We start from the raw sequence: 21,198 nt of genomic DNA, 5'->3' as shown, positions 1-21,198 counted from the left end.
CAGTCCACTAAGAATGAACTGCATCCGACCAGTAGAGAACCATTTCAGTGAGTCACAGCCTGCAACGTCTTGTCAACACGTGTCAAAAACAGTGTTTAAAAAAAAATGAAATAAGCAACAAAACTGTGCTGCAGGTGCAGATAATTGAATGTCAGAGTTTTTACATGTTGATGTTTTTTCTGTTTGCTGGTGAAAGTCAAAGAATCACATGAATAATTTATTTTTTCTGTTGTAATAAAAACACAAACCATGTCTCGTCTTTTGTCCAAACACACCGACACACACACACACACACACCCTCATTCCTGGAAAGCATTGCATCACTTACCAGGAACACATAAAACTCACACAGGTCAATAAAAATGACTTGATGCTTCAGTGTGTGTGTGTGTGTGTGTGTGTGTGTGTGTGGTCAGGGTATATTTATGACTATAATAAGCTGGTGACATTTCAGCAGCAGGAACGCAGCTCCCCGTCGAAAACGCACGTCTGTAAAATGTCATCCAGGGACATAAAGACAGCTGACGGCCGCTCAGCACCTCATTATATGACACTCTGACCCCGCCCCCTCCTGACATTCTGACCCCGCCCCCTCCTGACATCAGCCTTCACCATATCATCAAAACAAAACCAGCTAATACTGTGAATTTTACATTTATTAACATTTTTGATCATCAGCACTGTGCTGTGAAAAACTTGTTTCCCCCAAAACTTTTCGGCTCATCTATTGATTATTGTTTCTCAATTATTCTAACGATTAATTTTTTGATTACAACTAAACTAATTCAGTGATTATTCTATGGATTTTTTTGGGTGCAAAGATGGATGCAAGTACATTTGCTACATACGTAACGTGGACGCAGGCCATGAAAATGAGAACTGCTGCAGTCTGAGTTGCAAAATCAATGTGTGAATAACTCACTAATGATACAATTTTGATGATTCTGCTTAATGTTCTTAACAGATCATTTATTTAATATTCATTATACACTTGAAATGAAGCTACATATTCCTGCTGTTGAAAAGCTCTCTTCACCTACACACAGTTTCAGTTGTTTCTGTGTGTTGGTGGTGGTTTATTTATTTCCTGAAAAAATGAAAGCAAAGTTAAACTCTAATAATTTATTGCAAGCAGACGAGGATGTGTGCGTGACACATATTATGTCCCAACATAACCTGGCCTCACTGCAGAAATAAAACACCTGGTAAAACCATAATATGATCAAAGCCAAACAATAAAAACTTTGTGCACAAGAAAAAGATAAACATTTAATATAAAACCTGCATTTTATTGAGCTGCTGTCAGCACCGTAAAGCTGTCTGCCAGTGAGCACAGACACAACAAGAAGAACGTCCTTTCATTTTATTTTAACGTAATTTACGGTCACACTGGATCAGTTTATTTCATATGATTTACACAATACAATGATTAGCCGTTATTCTGTTTTATGGTGAGTAATAAGTCAGCTGTGTTTGGTGCTGCTGCAGGACTTCATCTGACGTTTTTCTGTTTTATCACTTGTTTGCTTCATTCGTCCTCATGTGTGACCAATCACAGCCTGCTCGCTCCTGATCTCTAACTGCCTTGTTTCTATGGAGATGAGTCGCACAGGTCTTGATAGCCACCCCCCACACACACACCCGCACACACATTGTCACCGCATAACTGCTAATTGACTGTAATTAACCTCTTAGGGCTATTTTTTGTTTTTTGTCAACCGCAAATCAGAGAGGTGCAGTCGACCCCCCCTCTCCTCCTCTCTCTTCTCTCTTCTCTCTCATTGTATATAGAGTTTTAAAAGGTTTTTAAATTATCTCAGCCAAAACTGTAATGTGCAGAATTTTCATCAGACTGTGAAAACTCATCTGCATGCAGAGAAAAGAAAGAAACAATTACAGATTTAACTGATTCGTTGCCTCTAACTGTAAAATACTTTCAGTATCATACAGTGATGGAGGAAAGTATTCAGGGACCGGTTGCACAAAACACCTTAAGTTTTCTCCTTATGTATGACACTTAAGGCTTAATTTCTCCTTAGCAGAAGGACTTACACAGTTGCACAGAATCCTTTAAAATGTTTCCTTAGTTCAGGAAAAACTTTAACTCATTTACTGTGTTGAAAGAGATGTTACAGCTGTAAAAGTTTCCATGGAGATTGTTTGTTTGGACTCACGCTTGTGACTCCTGTTATCGTCTCACAAAGTTGGCTCATAGTTAGATAGTGAAAAAATGGCAGATGAAAAGAAGACAAGAAAACCATGCTGGTCAGAGGAGGAGAAGATTGAACTTCTGGAGGAATACAATCATAGAAAGCACAAACTACAAAGTAAATTTGATCCCAAAAACAGGAAAGGACTACAGGAAGAATCAACGAAAATTAAAATCAAAAGTGTATCCATCAGGTTCTCCTGGTCACAGAACACTCTGCTCAGGGTGTGTTATGTTTTTCATTCATCATAAACTCAGTCATGTTGCAGTTAAGATGGAGTCAGGGATACCTTAATTTTTTTTTTAACCTTGCTTTGGTCGCTAAGGTCTTTTGTCCAACAATTAAGGGATTCCTTAAGTATAAAATCAAGACAAGAAGAACACCATAAATACTTAATTGAACATTTTAAGGAAACCTTAAGGAGGACTTAAGAGTGTTTTGTGCAATCGATATTATTTTGAGGAAACCTTAAAGGGAGATTTCGGTTTATTTCAACCTGTCTCCTATCGTCCTAAATTTGTTTCAAGTGACTAGTGACATAAAAATAATAGTTAGCATGTTAGCCGTTAGCCTAGATACAGCCGGGGCGCATAGTAGCGTCAGACCTGTTAAAACGTAAGTGAACGGGCAACCTTCAAGTGCAAAGTTAGTCCACTAAACAAGCTTTTTTTCCACAAAGACCGCCTCATATCGTTAGGATAAATGTCAGAGAACATATAGAAAACGACATGTAAACGTGTTGTCTTACCTTACCGGTGTGCTGCCATGTTTGTTTACCATTTAGCTCTGCTTTCCAAAGCGCGGCCGAAATCTTGTGAGAACAAGCAGTGATCTCATACCGTGCCTGAAATCTTGCAAGCTCTAGATAAAGCCCAGCTGGATACTACTCCAGGTGGAGGTGTCTCGTCCTCGGTCACATCCAGACCTTGAAAATAAGGCTGCAGCCGGTCCCATTCCTTGCAACAGAGGCATTCCTCTTCTGTGGGCACTGGGGCACAGCATTCACAGGTACACCACCAATCTCCAGAGCTACGCAGCCTTGCAGCAGACATTCCTCCTCTCTCGTCCTCTACCTGTTGCGCCTCTCTCTCTCTCCTCCTCCGTTCTTCAATTTCACGAAGCTCTTCGTCAGTGTGTTCTGGCTCAAATAAATAAGGGCGGCCATCAAACTCTGCAAAATCAAATTCCTCCTCCACAAAGTCGAAGTCTGGCAAAAAGTCAGCCATTATTCTATAAATCTTTCATAAAATAAATGAATGAACTTTTCAGGCTACTGTCCGGTTCTGCCTTCCAGCTGTTGCTGCTTGTTCTCGCGAGATTTCAGGCATGCTTTGGAAAGCAGAGCTAGATGGTAAACAAACATTGCAGCACACCGGTAAGGTAAGACAACACGTTTACATGTCGTTTTCTATATGTTCTCTGACATTTATCCTAACGATATGAGGCGGTCTTTGTGGAAAAAAAGCTTGTTTAGTGGACTAACTTTGCACTTGAAGGTTGCCCGTTCACTTACGTTTTAACAGGTCTGACGCTACTATGCGCCCCGGCTGTATCTAGGCTAACAGCTAACATGCTAACTATTATTTTTATGTCACTAGTCACTTGAAACAAATTTAGGACGATAGGAGACAGGTTGAAATAACCAAAACACCAAAACAGACCAGTATCATCATCATCACCATCATCAATCATAACTACATATATTGCATTAACTCTCCCAGTTAAGGCCCTCTCAGACACAACACAGTTTGAGTTACACTGAAGATAGTTGCAGTGAACACGACGCAGCACCCAAATGACCAGCAGCTGCCCTGGTTACGTTTGGGGAATTCAACTTATAATAAAACAAACTTTATAAAATCTTAATATGTTTCAAAGCAAAAACCTTAACAGGTAAGATAACTAAAGCTGCCAGGTTTATGTGGTTTATGTGGTGGATGAAAAAGTGACACCGTTCTCTCTGTGATGAACTGGAAGAGAAGAAGAAAGCAGCATTAAAACAAAACCCTCAACCATCAGCAGTCGGCAGAAAAAATGTTGGCATTGTACATTTCTGCAAACCAAGGATACGTTACATTTGTACATCATTATGTAGCAGAAGGTTTTCACAGTGCTGTGGTTAACGTGTGGTAAAGTTGGGTCCATGTCATTGATTCGACATCCCATTAGTCCGACTGTCCGCGGTGCTGAACGGCTCGCGGCGGGCGTATGGTGCGCCACGACCGGCTTGAGGCAGAGCAGGCTCACGGCTTATGTGTTTGTCACTTTCTTTTTCATTTTAACCCACACCATGATCTTTTCCTGACCCTAACCAAGTGGTTTTTGTGCCTAAACCTAACCAGACCTTAACCACAGGGCATCATGATGATTTCGGAACGGACTTCGGAACAATGAGTTTAATATAGTCGGAACAATGGGCTGTCGAACCAATGGGCAGTTCCCAGTAAAGTTTAGGCACTAAAACCTCCTGGTTATGGTCAGGAACAGACCATGCAGTTTTGTGGGCACAATCCCTGCCGGAAAAGCAGCAATGTGTCAATAAAAAAACATGGCACTATGCTGACAGGAAACACACAGATGGGTCGCCAAAACACAGCCACGTCAGGTGCCTAAAAGCCACAGGAAAAATAGCAATGACTCGTTAAATCACAACCACTTTTGTTTGTTGGACTTGAACGGCACTCTGCAGCTTGGCAGGCATCTCACCTCAGTGACACACCATCCACCATCCCCTCCACCTCCTGATGACAAGTCAGCTCATATACTACATCACGTAAGAGACGCTGATGTGATACATATGAAACATACAAATGCAGTGTACAGTATTCATGGTCTACAGAAATGTACAAACCAACATTTTCTTCTGACAACAGAGCTGATATCATTCAGATCTTTGAACCTTCAGTTCAGACCACTAATGTTATTAGTTACTTCACAGCTGAATGATCTCAGATCACTTCAGTTATTTTATTACTGTCGTCGCTGCAGAGAAAAACACTGACAGAGAAAATAATCATTTCTGACAATGAATCTCATCTTTCCGTCTCTCTCTGTTCATATCGGTTATTTTTAATGGAAGCTGTTGGTGGAGTCGTCTGGATCTTTATTACGAGTTCTGTCTTGCTCCTGATTTTATTATGCTTCATCTTCATGCACACAGCAATGCCACGCAGACTCAGTCTGGTGCTGCACATTTGATGGTTTTCTGTGAGATGTGAAAATGTTTGAAATGACAGATTGCTAAAGCTGTGAGCCTCATACACAGATTTTCTTGTCTGATAAAACCAAAGTGAACACCACCATGTTAAAACTCTGTGTGTTCATTCATGTTCGTCAGGTGTGACAGGACTCGTCCACCTGGATGAGAACGGAGACAGAGAGACAGACTTCGCTCTGTGGGACATGATGGACACCAACACCAGCACCTTCCAGGTGAACATTCAATTTCATTTAAATATATATGTACACATATATAATATAATTATTAGGGATGTATTGTTTGCATGTAGTTTGACTGTAGATTGTTTATAAAGATGGACGATGCGTCTCCACTTCCTCCCACCAAATAATGCCAAAATATCCCAGATGCAGCTGCTGCCATCGCACACTGGTGACATCATTTGGAGCCAGAGTCTGTGCAGTAAAGATCTCCATAGTGTCAAGTTTCCACTGACACACCTGTGTGGCCAATCACAATCAGCACACCGATTGACACACACAGCTGTCAATCATGGTGTAGAACCCTGTTTTTATAGCATCAAATTAAAACCAAATTTATCAGAAAAACATGAGCACATGAACAAACATCAGCATGGAAATGACAGAAACCATCTGAAGGAAATATTTATCTGACGTGTAATTTGATTGTTTAGTTTGGTTCACGTCCGCCAATACGGAGGAGGCGTGGTTTATGACCTATACTGCAGCCAGCCACCAGGGGGCCATCCAGATGTTTTGGCTTCACTTCTGTCTTGTCATCTCTCTTCATTATACAGTCTATGTGTTTGACTGACAGGAACTCTTTCCCTGTGTATCATCTTGTTTTATTCCAGATCGTTTTGGTGTACAACAGTTCAGAGGAGCAGCTGACGGCCATACCAGGAACAACGCTGCACTGGCTGGGTGGAGTTCATCCTCCTGATATCCCTGTTTGTGGCTTCAAGAACGACAACCCAATCTGCCTCGCAAGTCAGTGGAGTTTACTGTAGTCACACGTCGTGTTATTTAGTTTCAGTTCAGTTGTTTTCTGTGAGCCCTGAGCTCTCCTGCATCTCCCCCAACACTGTGCAGTAAAGGAGTAGTTCAGATATTTTGATGTGTGGTTGTATGAGGGACTTATCCACTGTCAGTGTATTATCTCCAGTACATGTCAGTCAGCACGCTCCCAGTCTGTTTTCATTTTGACAGCTATTTTAGATTTAGTCTTCTGCAGTCCAGACTGAGTGGAGTCCTGCGGGGTGAAGCTGTGAAGTCCAGTGGCCGCTGGCTGCGAGCGGAGCTAGCTGCTAACAGCCACTGCTGCAACTAACAAACTCCACAAATCCATTCAGCAGCTCCACCATCCACAGTCAGACACACACGGCTGATTATTTACTGCTGAGCTACAGCTCACAACTCGCACCAACGGCTGACGCTGCTCCGCTCTGACTGTTTCTGCTGGCTACTAAAACATCCTGGTGCAGACTATTTACTGGAGTTTACCAGCCTGTCACTCATGCTGCATTTGAAAATAATTATAAGCACGGCTGTTCTCAGCTTTCAACATCCAATAGTCCACCACTAACATTTTCATCACATCTCGTCAACGAAAACGAAACATAGATTTCATCTTAGTTTTTATTACCAAGATCTATTTTTAGTACGTCATTGTCTCATTTTCATCATAGAAAAAAGGTTGTTGATGAAGATTTTAGTTGTAGTTTTCGTCAACGAGATAAACACTGCTCCCAGTTTGGAGAAGCAGGCTGGAGTACCGCCACAGAAGCAAAGCAATGTACTGCTGTGGACAGGGGCAGGTATAAAACATACTTTAACCACCTAAAGCCTAGTTCACATTACACAATTTTCACCCTGATTTTGCGTCACGGAGACTATCATAATCTTTTGAGTGTTCATAACTGGCAATGTGTGTTTCTGTCATCGGGAGTCTCGCCAACTGCTTTATGATCTGTGTGTGCACACCACAAGATTTCTCCACTGAGCCCTCGCCGACAGAGCCCCAGATAACACGGTGACGTCACCAAACTTGGAGACGACACATTGTAAAGGCACGGATATTCGGTGACACTTCATAAGACAGCCCGTGTTTTAGAGTGTACCTCTCGCCCACTTTCCCGGGAGTTAGCGTATAACTCCCGGGAACTTATATGTACTTTCCCGGGAGTTAGAGCATAATTCCTCCCAGTCACTTACCATATAACGACGCGGTCACTTGGCATATACGTACTTCCCCGGGAGTTAGGGTATAACTCCTCCCGGTCACTTACCACATACTTCCCTGGGAGTTATACCCTAACCCCCGGGGAAGTATGAGTTATTCACTAACTCCCGGGAAAGTGGGCGAGAGGTACAGTCTAAACGTGGACTGTCTTATGAAGTGTTACTGGATATTCTTCCCAGTGTTGAATCAGATCTGCCTCCAGGGCCTGGGTCCAAACAGTACGTGCTCCCTGTGATCCTGTGGACGCCACCATTGTTGTTGTTGCTTGCCGGCTTGTCAGTGTTGCCACATCTTGGGAGAGAAACAAGCAACCAGGGCTATGGAAACAAGCCCAAAAGAAGCGACTACTATGTGTTTAAATAACTTATTAGACGGATATATATAGAGGAAGGCGACGTTTAGAGAGCAAGCCCAAATATGCAACTCCACTTCAGAGACAAGCCCAAAGTCACAGCTAATAAGCAGACCTGGCAACCCTGCAGCTCATCCTCCTCACATTTCTTCTGTCCTCCTGCGTGCTGACGTTGAACGTATCCCGCCTCTCATTGGCTGATGCTCTTTGTCAGTCGTGTCACACTTCTCCAGTTTTCTAGCATGCCAGATATCCAATCCCAGTCACAGACGAGGGGGCGACTTGCTCGTAGGCTTGTTCACACCTGAGGACTTGTCGTGGCAGACTATCTGCCGAATCGCCTCCGACCCAAGGTGGCTCTCAAGATCATCTGCGACGTCAAAATCGCAGTGAAAATCATGTAATGTGAACTAGGCTTTAGTGTTCACTATACTGAGAACATTCTCACCACTTTACTTTCACGTCAAACAGTCCGTTCCCATGTGGAAGCTGTTAACAGCCTCAGTTTCTATGCTCCCGTCATTTTAGCTCACTGAACTGCTCTACCACTATTCACTACTGTAGGTAGGTGATACACTGACTATGGATAAGTACCTCATACAGCCCCACTCCGAAAATCCCAACTCGTCCTACATATTCATTCATGGCTGTCTGTATGTCGTATTTTCAGTGTAATAAATCTGAGTGTCTCTGAATAGTTTCTTTCTCTCTGGCAGAGACGATCACCATCCACCAGATGGTTTCCATCGTGGTCTTCTTCATCTTCCTGATGACCCTCACCATCACCGTCTTCATCTACAGGTCAGTCTCTCAGTACTTTCTAGCACATCTTTAAAGGTCCCATACTCATACTTGCATTTAAGTCTATTGGAACATGTTTACACGCTTTAATGTTCTAAACACACTTTATTGTTCTCATACTGTCAGCCTGAATGTACCTGTGTTCACCCTCTGTCTGAAACGCTGCTCTGATTGATCAGTGTTTCCAGGTCTTCTGTTTCTCAGCATCTCTGCACCATCGCTGCAGCTGGGGAACGTCTGTAACAGCTCTGTAGCAGCACTTTGTGTCTTTAACGACCGTGTCACTGTAATTACATTGCTAGGCAACGACTTGGGTCCATACCTACTTCCTGTCAGTTGATGTCATTCACACACACACTGTAAAACCTTTTAACAGGAAGTACAAAAGGACAAATTTAGACTGTTTATGTTTAAAGTTTAAAACAGTCAACATCAGGGAAGCTCAACTTGCTTTGCCCAGGGGCCACTTTTGCAAATTGACAGGAGGCCAGGGGCCAGACGCAGCGGCTCCGCACAGGTCAGGTGTGTGCAGGCGTGTTTCTAGGGATTGGTGCATAGACCAGACTCTGTCGGGGGTCTGGAGGATTTGAGACATTTTCTTCAGTGATTCTTGGTCAAACGTCTCGACAGAAGGATGGACACAGGAAATTGAACCTGTTCTGAAAGCTTCAATGATGGACTAAGGTTTCGGACTCAGTGTGCAAACAACGTTAGGTCATATTTCTTTTTAGACGCGCGACAATTTCAGACGAAAAATACAATCTCATAGGCCTTCTTGGGCTTCTTATTCATATTTTGAGTCTTATTCTTATCCATTCATCCATTTTTCAACCGCTTATCCAAAGCCGGGTCACGGGGGCAACAGGGTGACGCAAAGCACCCCAGACGTCCCTCTCCCCAGCAACACTTTCCAGCTCCTCCTGAGGGACCCTGAGGCGTTCCCAGGCCAGATGAGATATATTATCCCTCCAGTGTGTTCTGGGTCTGCCCCGGGGCCTCCTACCAGTGGGACGTGCCCAGAACACCTCTAACAGGAGGCGCCCAGGAGCATCCTGATCAGATGTTGAACCACCTCAACATGAAGGAGCAGCGGCTCTACTCCGAGCTCCCTCTGGATATCTGAGCTCCTCCCCCTATCTCTAAGGCTGAGCCCAGACAGACAAATACAGACAAACTCATTTCAGCCGCTTGTATTCGAGATCTCGTTCTTTCAGTCACTACCCAGAGCTCATGACCATAGGTGAGGGTTGGGACGTAGATGGACCAGTAAATCGAAAGCTTCGCCTTCTGGCTCAGCTCCCTCTTCACCACAACAGTGCCCACATCACTGCAGATGCCACGTCAAACCGCCGATCCATCAGCCTCAGCTGCGTTTATTTGACTGTTCTTCTTCTTTTTCTCTCTTCCAGCTTTAGGGAAGTGTGTCAGTAACTCACCTTTATTGTTCTGTTAAGGCAACTCGAAGCACCTTCTTATGGTTTGTAAAAGGTGGCGGTTTAATATGATGAGTCAACAGGCCCTGTCTTGTGCCTCAAATTCACCCTATTCAAATGCTTCAGTAGCTTGGTCTCTGGTGTTTAATTATTTAACCCACAGCCTCCTCCAGATTCGTCAGAGTGTTTAGCAGTAAACAGTCAATCTGTGACCTGTCTGTCTGTGTGTGTCTGTGTGTCTGTGTGTGTCTGTGTGTGTGTGTCTGTATGTGTCTGTGTGTCTGGGTGTCTGTGTGTGTGTGTCTGTGTGTCTGCAGGAGGATGAAGTTGGAGAAGGAGCTGGTGGCTCAGCTCTGGAGGATTTCATGGGACGACATCCAGATGAGTAATTTGGACAAAGTGCTGCGCAGCGGCAGCAGGATCACACTGTCACTGGTCAGCACACACACACACACACACACACACACACATAGAGGCTACTGGAGCTTGTGATGTGCTCTCACAGTCATTATCCTTATTTCATTCTGTAATTGTGTCTCTTTTGTTCCCTGCAATATGAGCACTGATTTTTCACACACACACACACACACACACACACACACACACTCTGACCCTGTATCTGTCTCCAGAGAGGCTCTAACTACGGCTCGCTGATGACTGGAGATGGAAACCTGCAGGTTTTTGCGAAGACTGGATACTACAAGGTCAGTGTGGTGTTTTTGTGTTTCCTGCTGAGGATGAGTTAGGCTGTAGTTACACGTTCAGCCCGTCTGTTCTCTCCTTGCTGTCTGACGCCTCTCACACAGCGCTCATCAGCCTGCACGCAGCTCCTCGAAGGCTGTTTATCATTCATTAGTTCTTCCAAACAATCGCTGTCTGAAAGCTCTTTCCTGAGACACAGGAAGTGATGAGAGTCAGACACACAAAAGCTCACTTGTTTTTCCACTTAAACATATATTTATCCTGAGGAAAGGAAATGGCCTGTTAAGTGCAGGAAGACTCGTTAAATGTTTCCTTGGTTGAGAAAAAATGCTGAACAGTTTTTAGCAGTCAATTATCTGTGTGGGCCACAAGTTTTAACTTTGCTTTGGTGACTGAGCTGCAGCTCTTTGTTATATGAGGAACGACGTGTCTGATTTTAGTCTAATGTTTGATTTGTGCTCGATGCATCAGCTGAAGTGATCGACCACTCTGGTGAAATAACATCTGTTTTTTGAGTCTAAAAACAACTGATAGTCCTGTTACACGATGCAAACACACCACGTAGCGATCAGTGCACTCAAGATCAGACTGAAGACACTTAGAAGACGGGCAAGTACATGCTGTCTTCTAAGTGTTTGTACTTTTAATTGAAAACATTTTTTATATTGTGATATTTACTGGAAATGACATACAAGATGGCTGCCACCTTATGCTGGCTTTTGTAGTGTAATAAGAAAGTATTGAGTAGATAAGCCCTCAATTCAACTTCACGAATCAGCTGTTCTTCTGAACAGCTTTCAGAGTGAACAACGGGGGAAAAAAGTACAAATATGTGACAAAAGTTCTGCTCTGAAGTTCAGCCCTCACCCTTTGTCGCTGACATTCGTTCGTGTCACATTCAGTAAGGACACTGAGTGAATTATTTTCACTGGAGAGATTTAAATATATCAGACTTTAGCAGATTTCCCTGGTCAAAAAACAGCTACTACAGGGTAACAGAAACCATCATCAGGAATATGTTTGCATTGAACTTAAGGCTTTTAAATTTAGTGTGATTGTTGTTAAGAAAAGAGCGAACTGGAGCCAAAAGTGTGACTCAGACAGCTGTTCAGTTTAAAGTGGATTTATTTCAGTAAAGCAAGAAGGGGTGTCTCGGGTTGATCCAGGGCACTCGGGGGAAACAGGGCAGGTCGAGCGGGGCTGGAAACAGGTTGGCAGGCAAACGGGTGACCAGTGCATGCACAGAGAAACAAGGTTTAGGAAGCCAAGAGGAAACAAACAGGCCGTAGTTAGTACCACAAGGTAGACTGAAGGATCTGGCAGAGACTGGGCTGCAGGCTGGGGTTGATTAGTGGATGGCTTTCAGGTGGGCAGACAGATTGGCAGCAGGACTGATGAGAGCCACGCCCCGACACACAGACACAGAGAGACAAACAAGGAAGGAAACAAAGAAAAGGGGGAAACAGCTGACACATGAGGAATGAAGGAAAGGCACAGACGATGACAGTGATCTCTCTCTCTCTGCGTTCTTCCAGGGGAACATTGCGGCCATCAAATACACCAACAGGAAACGCATCGAGCTGAACAGGAAGGTCCTGTTTGAACTCAAACATGTGAGTGACTGATGGCTCCAATCTTTTTTTACCAGAAAAATAAGATCAGTCACAAATGAGGGTGATAATCCACGCTATAAAGTAAGTGTTGATTTTATGTGTGTGTGCAGCATAAATTAATATCTATTTGTGTGTGTGTGTGTGTGTGTGTGTGTGTGTGTGTTGGTGCAGATGCGAGACGTTCAGAACGAGCATCTAACCAGGTTCATTGGAGCGTGCATCGACCCTCCCAACACCTGTATCATCACAGAGTACTGTCCCAGAGGAAGTCTGCAGGTACGCCTGTCTGTCTGTCTACCTGTGTTTACCTGTCTGTCTGTCTGCCTGTCTGTTAACAGGCTGTATTTTGTGTCTTCAGGACATCTTGGAGAACGACAGCATCACTCTGGACTGGATGTTCAAGTACTCTCTCATCAATGACATCGTCAAGGTTCATGTCCTCCTGTTTTATCTTCTCTACCTGCTCCCACTCTGTTCACGAGATAACATATAGTTGTCTCCTTCTTCCCTCTCTGTCTCTGCAGGGCATGGTGTTCCTCCACAACAGTGTCATCTTCTCTCACGGTAAACTCAAGTCGTCCAATTGTGTCGTGGACAACCGCTTCGTCCTGAAGATCACAGACTACGGTTTGTCCAGCTTTAGATCTGAGAGCGACTCAGGAAAAGACGCTCACGCCTACTACGCCCGTGAGTCAACGCTTTACTATAGTTTGTTGATAATAATGCATTTTATTTATAGAGCGCTTTTCATAGGCCTCAAAGACACTTTACTTAAAAACAATCATAAAACAGCATTCACTAAAATACACACAACATCAGTCACACATTAAAAGCCCATTTTGAAAGATGAGCTCTGATGATTTGAAGCGGGAGACATCGGGGGCGGCCGTAGAGAAGGCTCAGTCACTTCAGGTCTGGTGCTTGGTCCTGAGTGGTGGAGTCAGGAGGTTGGCATTAGAGGAGCGGAGATGGGCTATGTTTTTTAGGTGGAAGAAGGCAGAACTGCTGATTTGATTGACTTGTGGCATGTGTTGCATGTGATGTTGCGGATGTGTGGGGAGGAATGCAGAGTGGAATTATCAGTGGTGAGGCAGAAGTTGTGAGTGGTTTTGGCAAGGCAACGTGTCAAATACCACTGGTTTTCTCAGTGATCTCAGCATCAGACACAGATGCACATAGGCATGTTTTGCAGCAGTATGATAGGCACAGGACCGCAGCAGTTTTTGACGCAGCAGGCAACAGCCCAACCCGTCAGATACTGCCGCTTTGCCAGTGGACGTTGGCGTCAGATACCGACTCACAGAGGCACCCTCTGTGGCAATATGATACACACCGGGTCACTTCAGTTTGTAATGTTGCTGGCAGCAAACTAGTTTTCTACACTTAACCACGTGCTTTTGTTGCCTAAACTTAAGGAAATAAAGCTAAAAAAACATGTTTCACCTATGTAGTAAGTTTTCTTTGGAAGAAAACCTGCAGTGTAGATTGAGATGCCCTCCCTAAACGTCCAAAACTGACACAGGAGGGTACCTATTTGTTGGCTTTTAGGTCCACCGACAAGTTGGGATGGGAACGTGTTAGCAGTTGATCTCTCAGTGATTTACAGATCATGAAAGCTTTTACGTTTATTGCTCCTAAAGGAATAGTCTGAATTTTCTGAAGTGGGGTTATACTGGGTATTTATCCAAAGTCAGTTACCTACAGTATATGTCTGTGGACACGCCCCCAGTCTGGAGAAGCATTAATTTTAGTTTGTACCAAAACAGTATTACATTCAATATTTTGTCTCATCATTATCCACCTTGAGTTCTTTATTGTCATATGCTCAACAGTGATAGTGAAGCAGTTGTTAGCTGTTATTAAAAGAAATACAAGTGAACAAAAACCACAGAATAACAAACCTGTTATTAACACACCATCCTGTCCTGTATGTCCTGCTGCAGAGAGGTTGTGGATGGCTCCAGAGCTGCTCAGGATGGAGTGTCCTCCTCCTCAGGGAACCCAGAAAGGAGACGTCTACAGCTTCGGCATCATCCTCCAGGAGGTGGCGCTGCGCCGAGGAGCCTTTTACCTGGAGGGAGACCCACTCAGCCCCAAAGGTGCGACACAGACAACTATAATAACAAACTATAATAACACCAATAACCAAAATGTCAAACATAAAGAACAGGGCACTTTTCCATGATTAGAGACTCATTAACCACATATCATTAAAGCGTTCTACATGTCATAAGGTGCAGCATCCTCACGCACAGAAGCTCAGTTAAGCCCTGTTTCCACCAAACCCTTTCAGTGCAGTACCTTTGGAACCAATAGTAAATGTGGGCGGGGTTGTTGTCACTCACTGCTCCGTCCAGCACTCACTGTATTTCCTCATCAGCGGTGACACAGATGGAAGTCTGCACCTGGTTTATCGTCCACAGAACGAGGCTGCACGCCCACATTTTCACAACAGAATAGAACAGGCTGCAGTGAGAGTCTCTCTCCATGGGATATTTAAAAATAGCAGCTTTGTGCATTTAGTCCTTCTCAGGCAAGCTCAGGGGTTTAGTGTTGCTGGAGCCCACAGGAACGATGTTCACAGCTCCACCTTTTAGTACCAGATCTGTGTGCTATGTACCCCAACAGAGGGGGGACCAAAAATGGGGACGTTAAGGAACGCTTCTGTTGGTACCATCCACAACTTTTCACTGTGCGAACAGAAAAAAGTGTACCGTGCTGAACTGGACTGCTTGGTGGAAACAGTACTGTTGGGCCCAGATGATCTGAAAACCCGTTTGGTTTGGAGGGATGGCACCTCATACCTTCTGTCTTAACTTCCACAATGATGCCCTTTAGCCTCGCTTTCACTCTGCAACTCTTTTGGTTGGTGAAGTGGAGTAGACTACAGTTCAGTTTAATAAGATCACAGTAAAGTTCCGGCCTGTTTGATGCTGAGGATCAATGAGTCTGCAGAAAAAGAAAATAAATAGTTTTTAAGAAAAGAAGTGAGCTGAACAGGCAGAACATAGAACAACATTTATTGTGGTGCTATTAGTCGCCACATGCTGACAACACGTTTGTTCCACTGAAATCATTCTCTCCAGGAATTAAGTGGAGGTTTGAAAAATTATATAAAAAGCTTAAAGGATTTGTTTGTTTTGTCGGCCAAACCACAGAATCAGAAACCGCTTCACTCTGGAGAGTCTGGTTTATTAATTTATCTCTTTCAGCTTGTCTGTGTGTGGGGGGACGTCCTTCAGCTGAGGTAGAGTCAGGATTAAGTCGATGGCTTGTGGAATGAAAGTTTGGTTTGGAGGTTGGTTTTTACTACAGATTCATGAAGTATGAATTTCTAAGAAAGGAAGAAGAAGAAAAAACAGTTTTCCCCCAGAGTCAGGCCTCAGTGAAGGAAATCAAATCAACAATGTGTTCCAGCAGCGCCAGGCTTCATCACAGTGAATCCTCCTTATTTTACAAACAGCCTTTGAGTTTATTCACACTTGTTAGGGCTCTGAACTGTTGGACAGATTGGAGTGGATGTCTGTCCCAGGATGTCAGACAGCTTGTTTGTCCACGCAGATACAGTCCGAGTGTCTTCAACCAGTAAGTTCGAAAGGACAGTGACACTCAGAACAGCAAACAGCTCAAGTGTGCAGGAAGATAAAATCCTGTGAAACAAACTATGAATTCCCGGGTTTATTTATGAGGCATAATGTGAAACAGCACAGCCTGACACTAAACCATCCCTCCTGGATTTCACAAGCTGTTTTTGTGATTGCTGGAAATTGCAGGAACAAGTGAAAAATAGAATGTATTTGTGACTGGGGACGCAGCAACAGCACCAGTTGATTGCCGCTGATCTGCTGTTGTTGCCGTCTGACGCAAAGCCTGAGTACTGTCTGCGTGAGTCACTCTCCTCCTGCTCCGTAAACTTTAATGCACAGTGTGAGCCGACAGGTAAAGCAACTGCGAGAGTCAATACCCAGGTTCAAAGCCTTCTGAGAAGCAGGTTCAATCCAGGGCTCTAGGCATTGAACACCGAAGCCAAAAACAGGTGATAAGCCAGCGTCCACACACACACAGCAAACAGTTCAATAGTGTGCAACAGTACCGCAAGGGAGCAGGCAGAAGGTGACAAGCAAGGAATCCGGAATCAGGAGTACACACAAGGGAAACAAATGCACCTGTGTGGAGTCAACTCTAGAGGATGGCTCTGGCCAGCAGCAATGAAGAGATAATTCCACAGTGTTCACACACAGGCAGAATGTGCGGCCACGTGGTGAGGCAATCCCTAACACAGGAAACCACAGGCAGAAGAAGAGGTAAACTTACTAAGGAGAGTTGGATGACGGTCTCTTCACACAGCCATGGGGAAAAGGAGAACAGAAACCAGGAGGGCAGAAGCAGAGCTCTTGGTCGAGGACAGAAGGCTGAACGGTTTACTGGGACGCAGACGAAGCCGAGGAGTCAGAGGCAGGCGAGGTCAGCAACGAGGACGCAGACCAAGGATTAACGCTGGAAAGTCTTGCATGATATGGCGAAGAACAATCTGACAAGGAGAGTCTTTATAGTGGCAGGGGGTAATGAGGGACAGGCGAGCAGGGTTAGCTTGATGAGGTGGGTGTCGTGGACTGGCAGGAGCGGGAAATGTGTGGACAGGTGATAGGCTGGCAGGTAGGTGTGGAAAACTACTGAGTGAGCTGAGAAGATGTCATGTATGGCAGGTCAGAGGAGCACACTGCAACACTTAATCCCATGGTCCCCTCCGCCTTTTATCTTGTGTTTCTAGAGTTGTATGTTTTTCCATACAAGTAACAAATTGTTAATATGTCATATTTCTTAAAGGGAGTTTGGTGTAATATTTTCCACCAGGAGCAGGATGGGAAATCACCCCAAAAGGAATCTAGTTGTAGTGTTGCAAATAGTGGTGCTGCAAGATCCCCAGTCCTTATAAACTCTTGTAGCATGTGACTAGTTGCTTGGTCTCTCTGACTGTGAGTTAATCTGGTTCATAACATTAAAGGGAGGAAGTTTTGGAGATCATGTGTCTGAGAAACATGACCTCTGTTTTGGGGTTGCACAAGGGAGCTGCCTTGGTCCATTATTATTCTCACTGTACATGCTGCCATGGTGACATCATTGGAGAACACAATGTTTTGTTTCTATAGTTACGCAGATGACACACAACTGTACATCTCTGCTGAGCCAAATGATACTTCAGCCATGAACTCCATCACTACTTGTCCTTGGGCAATGAATAAATGGATGAGCAATAATTTCTCAAAGGACAATGAAGACAAAACTCAAATCCTGCTTGTCGGCCCGAAAACAAAAAGAGAAATGCTGCTTGATAATCTGGGGAATTTAACTCCCTGGATTAAATCTGAGGTGACAAGTCTTGGTGTGATCCTTGATTCAGATCTAAGCTTAAAGTTCCACATTAACAAGGTGACGAAAACATCATTTTCCCACCCCAGAAACAGAAACATCACTAAGGTACGACCATTTCTACATGAAAAAGATGCCGAGAAATTGATTCATGTCTTTATTTCAAGCTGACTTGACTACTGTAACACACTTTTCACTGGCCTCCCAAAAAACACCACTGAGAGATTTCAGCTGATTGAAACCTCTTCAGCTCGGCTATGAACCAGAACCATGAGGAGAGAGCACATCAGTCCAGTCTGAGCTGCTCTGCACTGACTTCCTGTTACATTTACAGTTGATTTTGAGCTCTTCCTCCTTGTATACAAAGCCCTACATGGGCTGGGACCGAGCTACATCGCTAACTCCCTTGTTAACTATTTGCTTCCAAGAACACTGCGATCATCTGCTGCTGCTGGTGGTTTATTGGAGGTTCCCAGAAACAGTCGGAAGAAGATCGTGGATGCAGCCTTTGTCAGTGACGCCCCAAAGCTATGAGCACACGACCTGTAGATATGCTCGCTAAATATTTTTAAAAGAAAGCTAAAAACATATCTGTTCACTTCAGACTTTAACTGGCTCTGACGTCCTGATACAGGTCTGAAACTCTTTCTGTTTACGCTTCACGCTGCTGCAACTCTTCAAATCTTACTTGATTTTATGATTTAAAGTTTTACAACTCTGTGATTTTATGAATCAGTTCAGTTTTATGTTAATTCTGGCTGTTTTCATTTGAAGCACTCAGAGCTTATACTGCCCTCATTGTAAAGCACTTTGTGCTGCATTTCTTGCATGAAAGGTGCTGTATAAATAAAGTTATTGTTATTATAAAAACTCTCGTCTTTAGATGTGAGAGGGTGTCACACTTTATAAAAGTCTTCCAGTGTATGGTAGGCATTAATATTCTATAACAAAACAATATTACACCAAGAAATTACAAACTTTAAAAATCCCCTGCAGTCACCATTAATATGAACATTTTGTTGTTTCTGACTCTTCAGTAAAATAAGTAAAACTAGTAATGCTGGGTCTGGATGTATTACTGACCCAATTGGAAACTGCTGCTGTGTTCAGTTGTTGATGAGGGAGGCAGGAAATGGTGAGAGAAGCGGCAAACAAAGCGGAGGTCAGCAGCAGCGGCGGCGGATGGATGGATTCTGAGGGAGTGAGTCGTGACGGCGTCTAAATAAGGGGAATTAGAGATGGAGCATGACACGAGTGAGACCTACAATTACACCCTGACGGAGGAGGAGTAGGAGAGAGCAACTGTACGACTGAGAAGGTGAAAAGAGAAAGATTGGACATTTATTTCTCCTTTTTGTCCGACCTGATGCCAGCTGGACGACGCTTCAGTTGCTCAGCAGTCTTTCTTCTTTCAGCTTTATTTCCAAATACACTTTCCAGGATTTGTAGCATCGAGCAGTTTCAGAGCCGTCAGCCTGCGCTCTGCCAAGGCCTCATTTATTTAGAAGAGGCTCACAGTCAAACTTTAATTGTAGCGTGGCGTGTACGGCTGAAACCTTAAAGCTGACATGGAAATGTTCCTGTTTCCAAACCACAGAGGAAGAAAGCAAAGGGCAGAGTCACACATGAAGTGTTTCAAGGAAAAACAGCATTAATATCTGGAAAGTTTAAGATCAATTTAGTTTGAAGCACCCTTTAAAATCCAGTGTGTAGGATTATTATATTATAATGACCGTTTTCTTTAATGTATCATCACCTGGAAATAAGAATCATTGTGTTTTTGTTACCTTAGAATGAGACATGTATATCCACATAGGTAGCAGGTCATGGATGAAAGATCTGGATACAGCGTTGGCGGCAGGACCCCGTTCATTCCTATAAAGTTGCTCAGTGATGCATGAAGCCAAAATCGCTCTGTTTCAGTAGTATGAAATTCCCCAGATGATCAGCTCTGCTTCCACATCATTGGACCCATAGAGCAAGCGCACTGTTTCCACCAAACCCTTTCAGTCCAGCACCTTTGGAACCAGCAGTAACCCTTCAGACATGGTACCTAGACCCTCGGTCTGTTCAGACAGTCCTCTTAAATGTGGGCGGGGTTGTTGTCACTCACTGCTCCGTCCAGCACTCGCTGTATTTCCTCATCAGCGGTGACACAGATGGAAGTCTGCACCTGGTTTATCGTCCACAGAACGAGGCTGCACGCCCACATTTTCACAACAAAATACAACAGGCTGCAGATGTACATTTTTAGTATGGATCCTGCACATTGTTTTATAAATGAGACTCCTGGTCTGTTTGTTTTGAAGAGGAAGAGACCTCTGTGGATAATTCAGTTCCCGGCAACAAGGTGAGCACACAGGTGCTGGGCAAGTGGGTTTCTGCGACCTGCCAAACAGCGTCAGAAAAACACAGATTTGTAACGTAAAAATCATTTATTCAGTGTTTTACCGGTTTTAATCACCTGGTCTGTTTGTTTTGGAGAAGAAGAGACCTCTGTGGATAATTAACTCCCGGGAAAATATCTCCTGAACAGAAAACACTGAAGGAATTCTTTGCGGCAGTAGTTTCGGCTGGTTGCAATCTGCAGTCCTCACCTCTAGAAGCCACTAAATGCCCCTAAATTTCACACACTGGACCTTTACGTCTAAGTCTAAATAAATATAGTTTTATGCTGAAATTGGCTTCAAGGCTCTAAGAAATTGATTTAAGTCTGTTTTTGTGGAAATTAAAAAAAGGATGACACTTAACAAATATTATTTCTGTCCAGGTTTGTTATTTCAGTTTGTCCAACTTCATCTGCTTTTCTTCTCATTTTCACCTCACAGTTTAAAAACCATCCAGAACCATCCGTCCTGAATCTCAGACAGAATTGAATCTGTTAAAATGTCGACTGTCTTTCTCGTGAGGACTGTTGATATACTGTATCTCCCCCTCCCTCTGCAGAGATCGTGGACCGGGTGATCCTGGGCGAGTGGCCCTGCCTCAGGCCGACCATTGACCCCCAGAGTCACAGTCCCGAGCTGGGTCAGCTGATGCAGCGCTGCTGGGCCGAGGAGCCGACGGAGAGACCGGAGTTCAACCACATCCGGCTGCTGCTGCGCAAACAGAACAAGTGAGTGCTTCAACAACAAGTGATGAAATAATAGTTGACACAGTGTTTATTGTGTTTTACTGAAATAAAATTCAGTCATCTTCTCCAGATACTAAGATAAAGGCTACATGAGCATGACAGCTTTTACTTTTTTTTGGTCTTGGTAGTTTCCTAAAACAGCTG

At 43.9% G+C, this 21,198-nt stretch overlaps 1 protein-coding gene across 5 annotated transcripts in view; it reads left to right on the top strand.

Moving 5' to 3' along the window:
- Positions 1 to 21,198, top strand: part of LOC117265782 (atrial natriuretic peptide receptor 1-like) — a 140,232-nt gene that overhangs the window by 111,656 nt on the left and 7,378 nt on the right. For all 5 annotated transcript variants that reach the window (XM_033640479.2, XM_078171309.1, XM_078171308.1 and 2 more), the window contains exons 6-16: positions 5,548 to 5,642; positions 6,263 to 6,398; positions 8,719 to 8,803; positions 10,554 to 10,671; positions 10,866 to 10,940; positions 12,474 to 12,551; positions 12,723 to 12,827; positions 12,910 to 12,981; positions 13,076 to 13,238; positions 14,495 to 14,650; positions 20,868 to 21,036. In XM_033640479.2, coding sequence (XP_033496370.1) covers positions 5,548 to 5,642; positions 6,263 to 6,398; positions 8,719 to 8,803; positions 10,554 to 10,671; positions 10,866 to 10,940; positions 12,474 to 12,551; positions 12,723 to 12,827; positions 12,910 to 12,981; positions 13,076 to 13,238; positions 14,495 to 14,650; positions 20,868 to 21,036 — 1,252 coding nt within the window. The remainder of the gene's footprint in view (positions 1 to 5,547; positions 5,643 to 6,262; positions 6,399 to 8,718; positions 8,804 to 10,553; positions 10,672 to 10,865; positions 10,941 to 12,473; positions 12,552 to 12,722; positions 12,828 to 12,909; positions 12,982 to 13,075; positions 13,239 to 14,494; positions 14,651 to 20,867; positions 21,037 to 21,198) is intronic.

This window comes from Epinephelus lanceolatus, chromosome 10 (genome assembly GCF_041903045.1).
Source record: "Epinephelus lanceolatus isolate andai-2023 chromosome 10, ASM4190304v1, whole genome shotgun sequence".
Taxonomy (NCBI): Eukaryota; Metazoa; Chordata; class Actinopteri; order Perciformes; family Serranidae; genus Epinephelus; species Epinephelus lanceolatus.
This window is presented reverse-complemented; position numbering and strand designations above follow the sequence as displayed.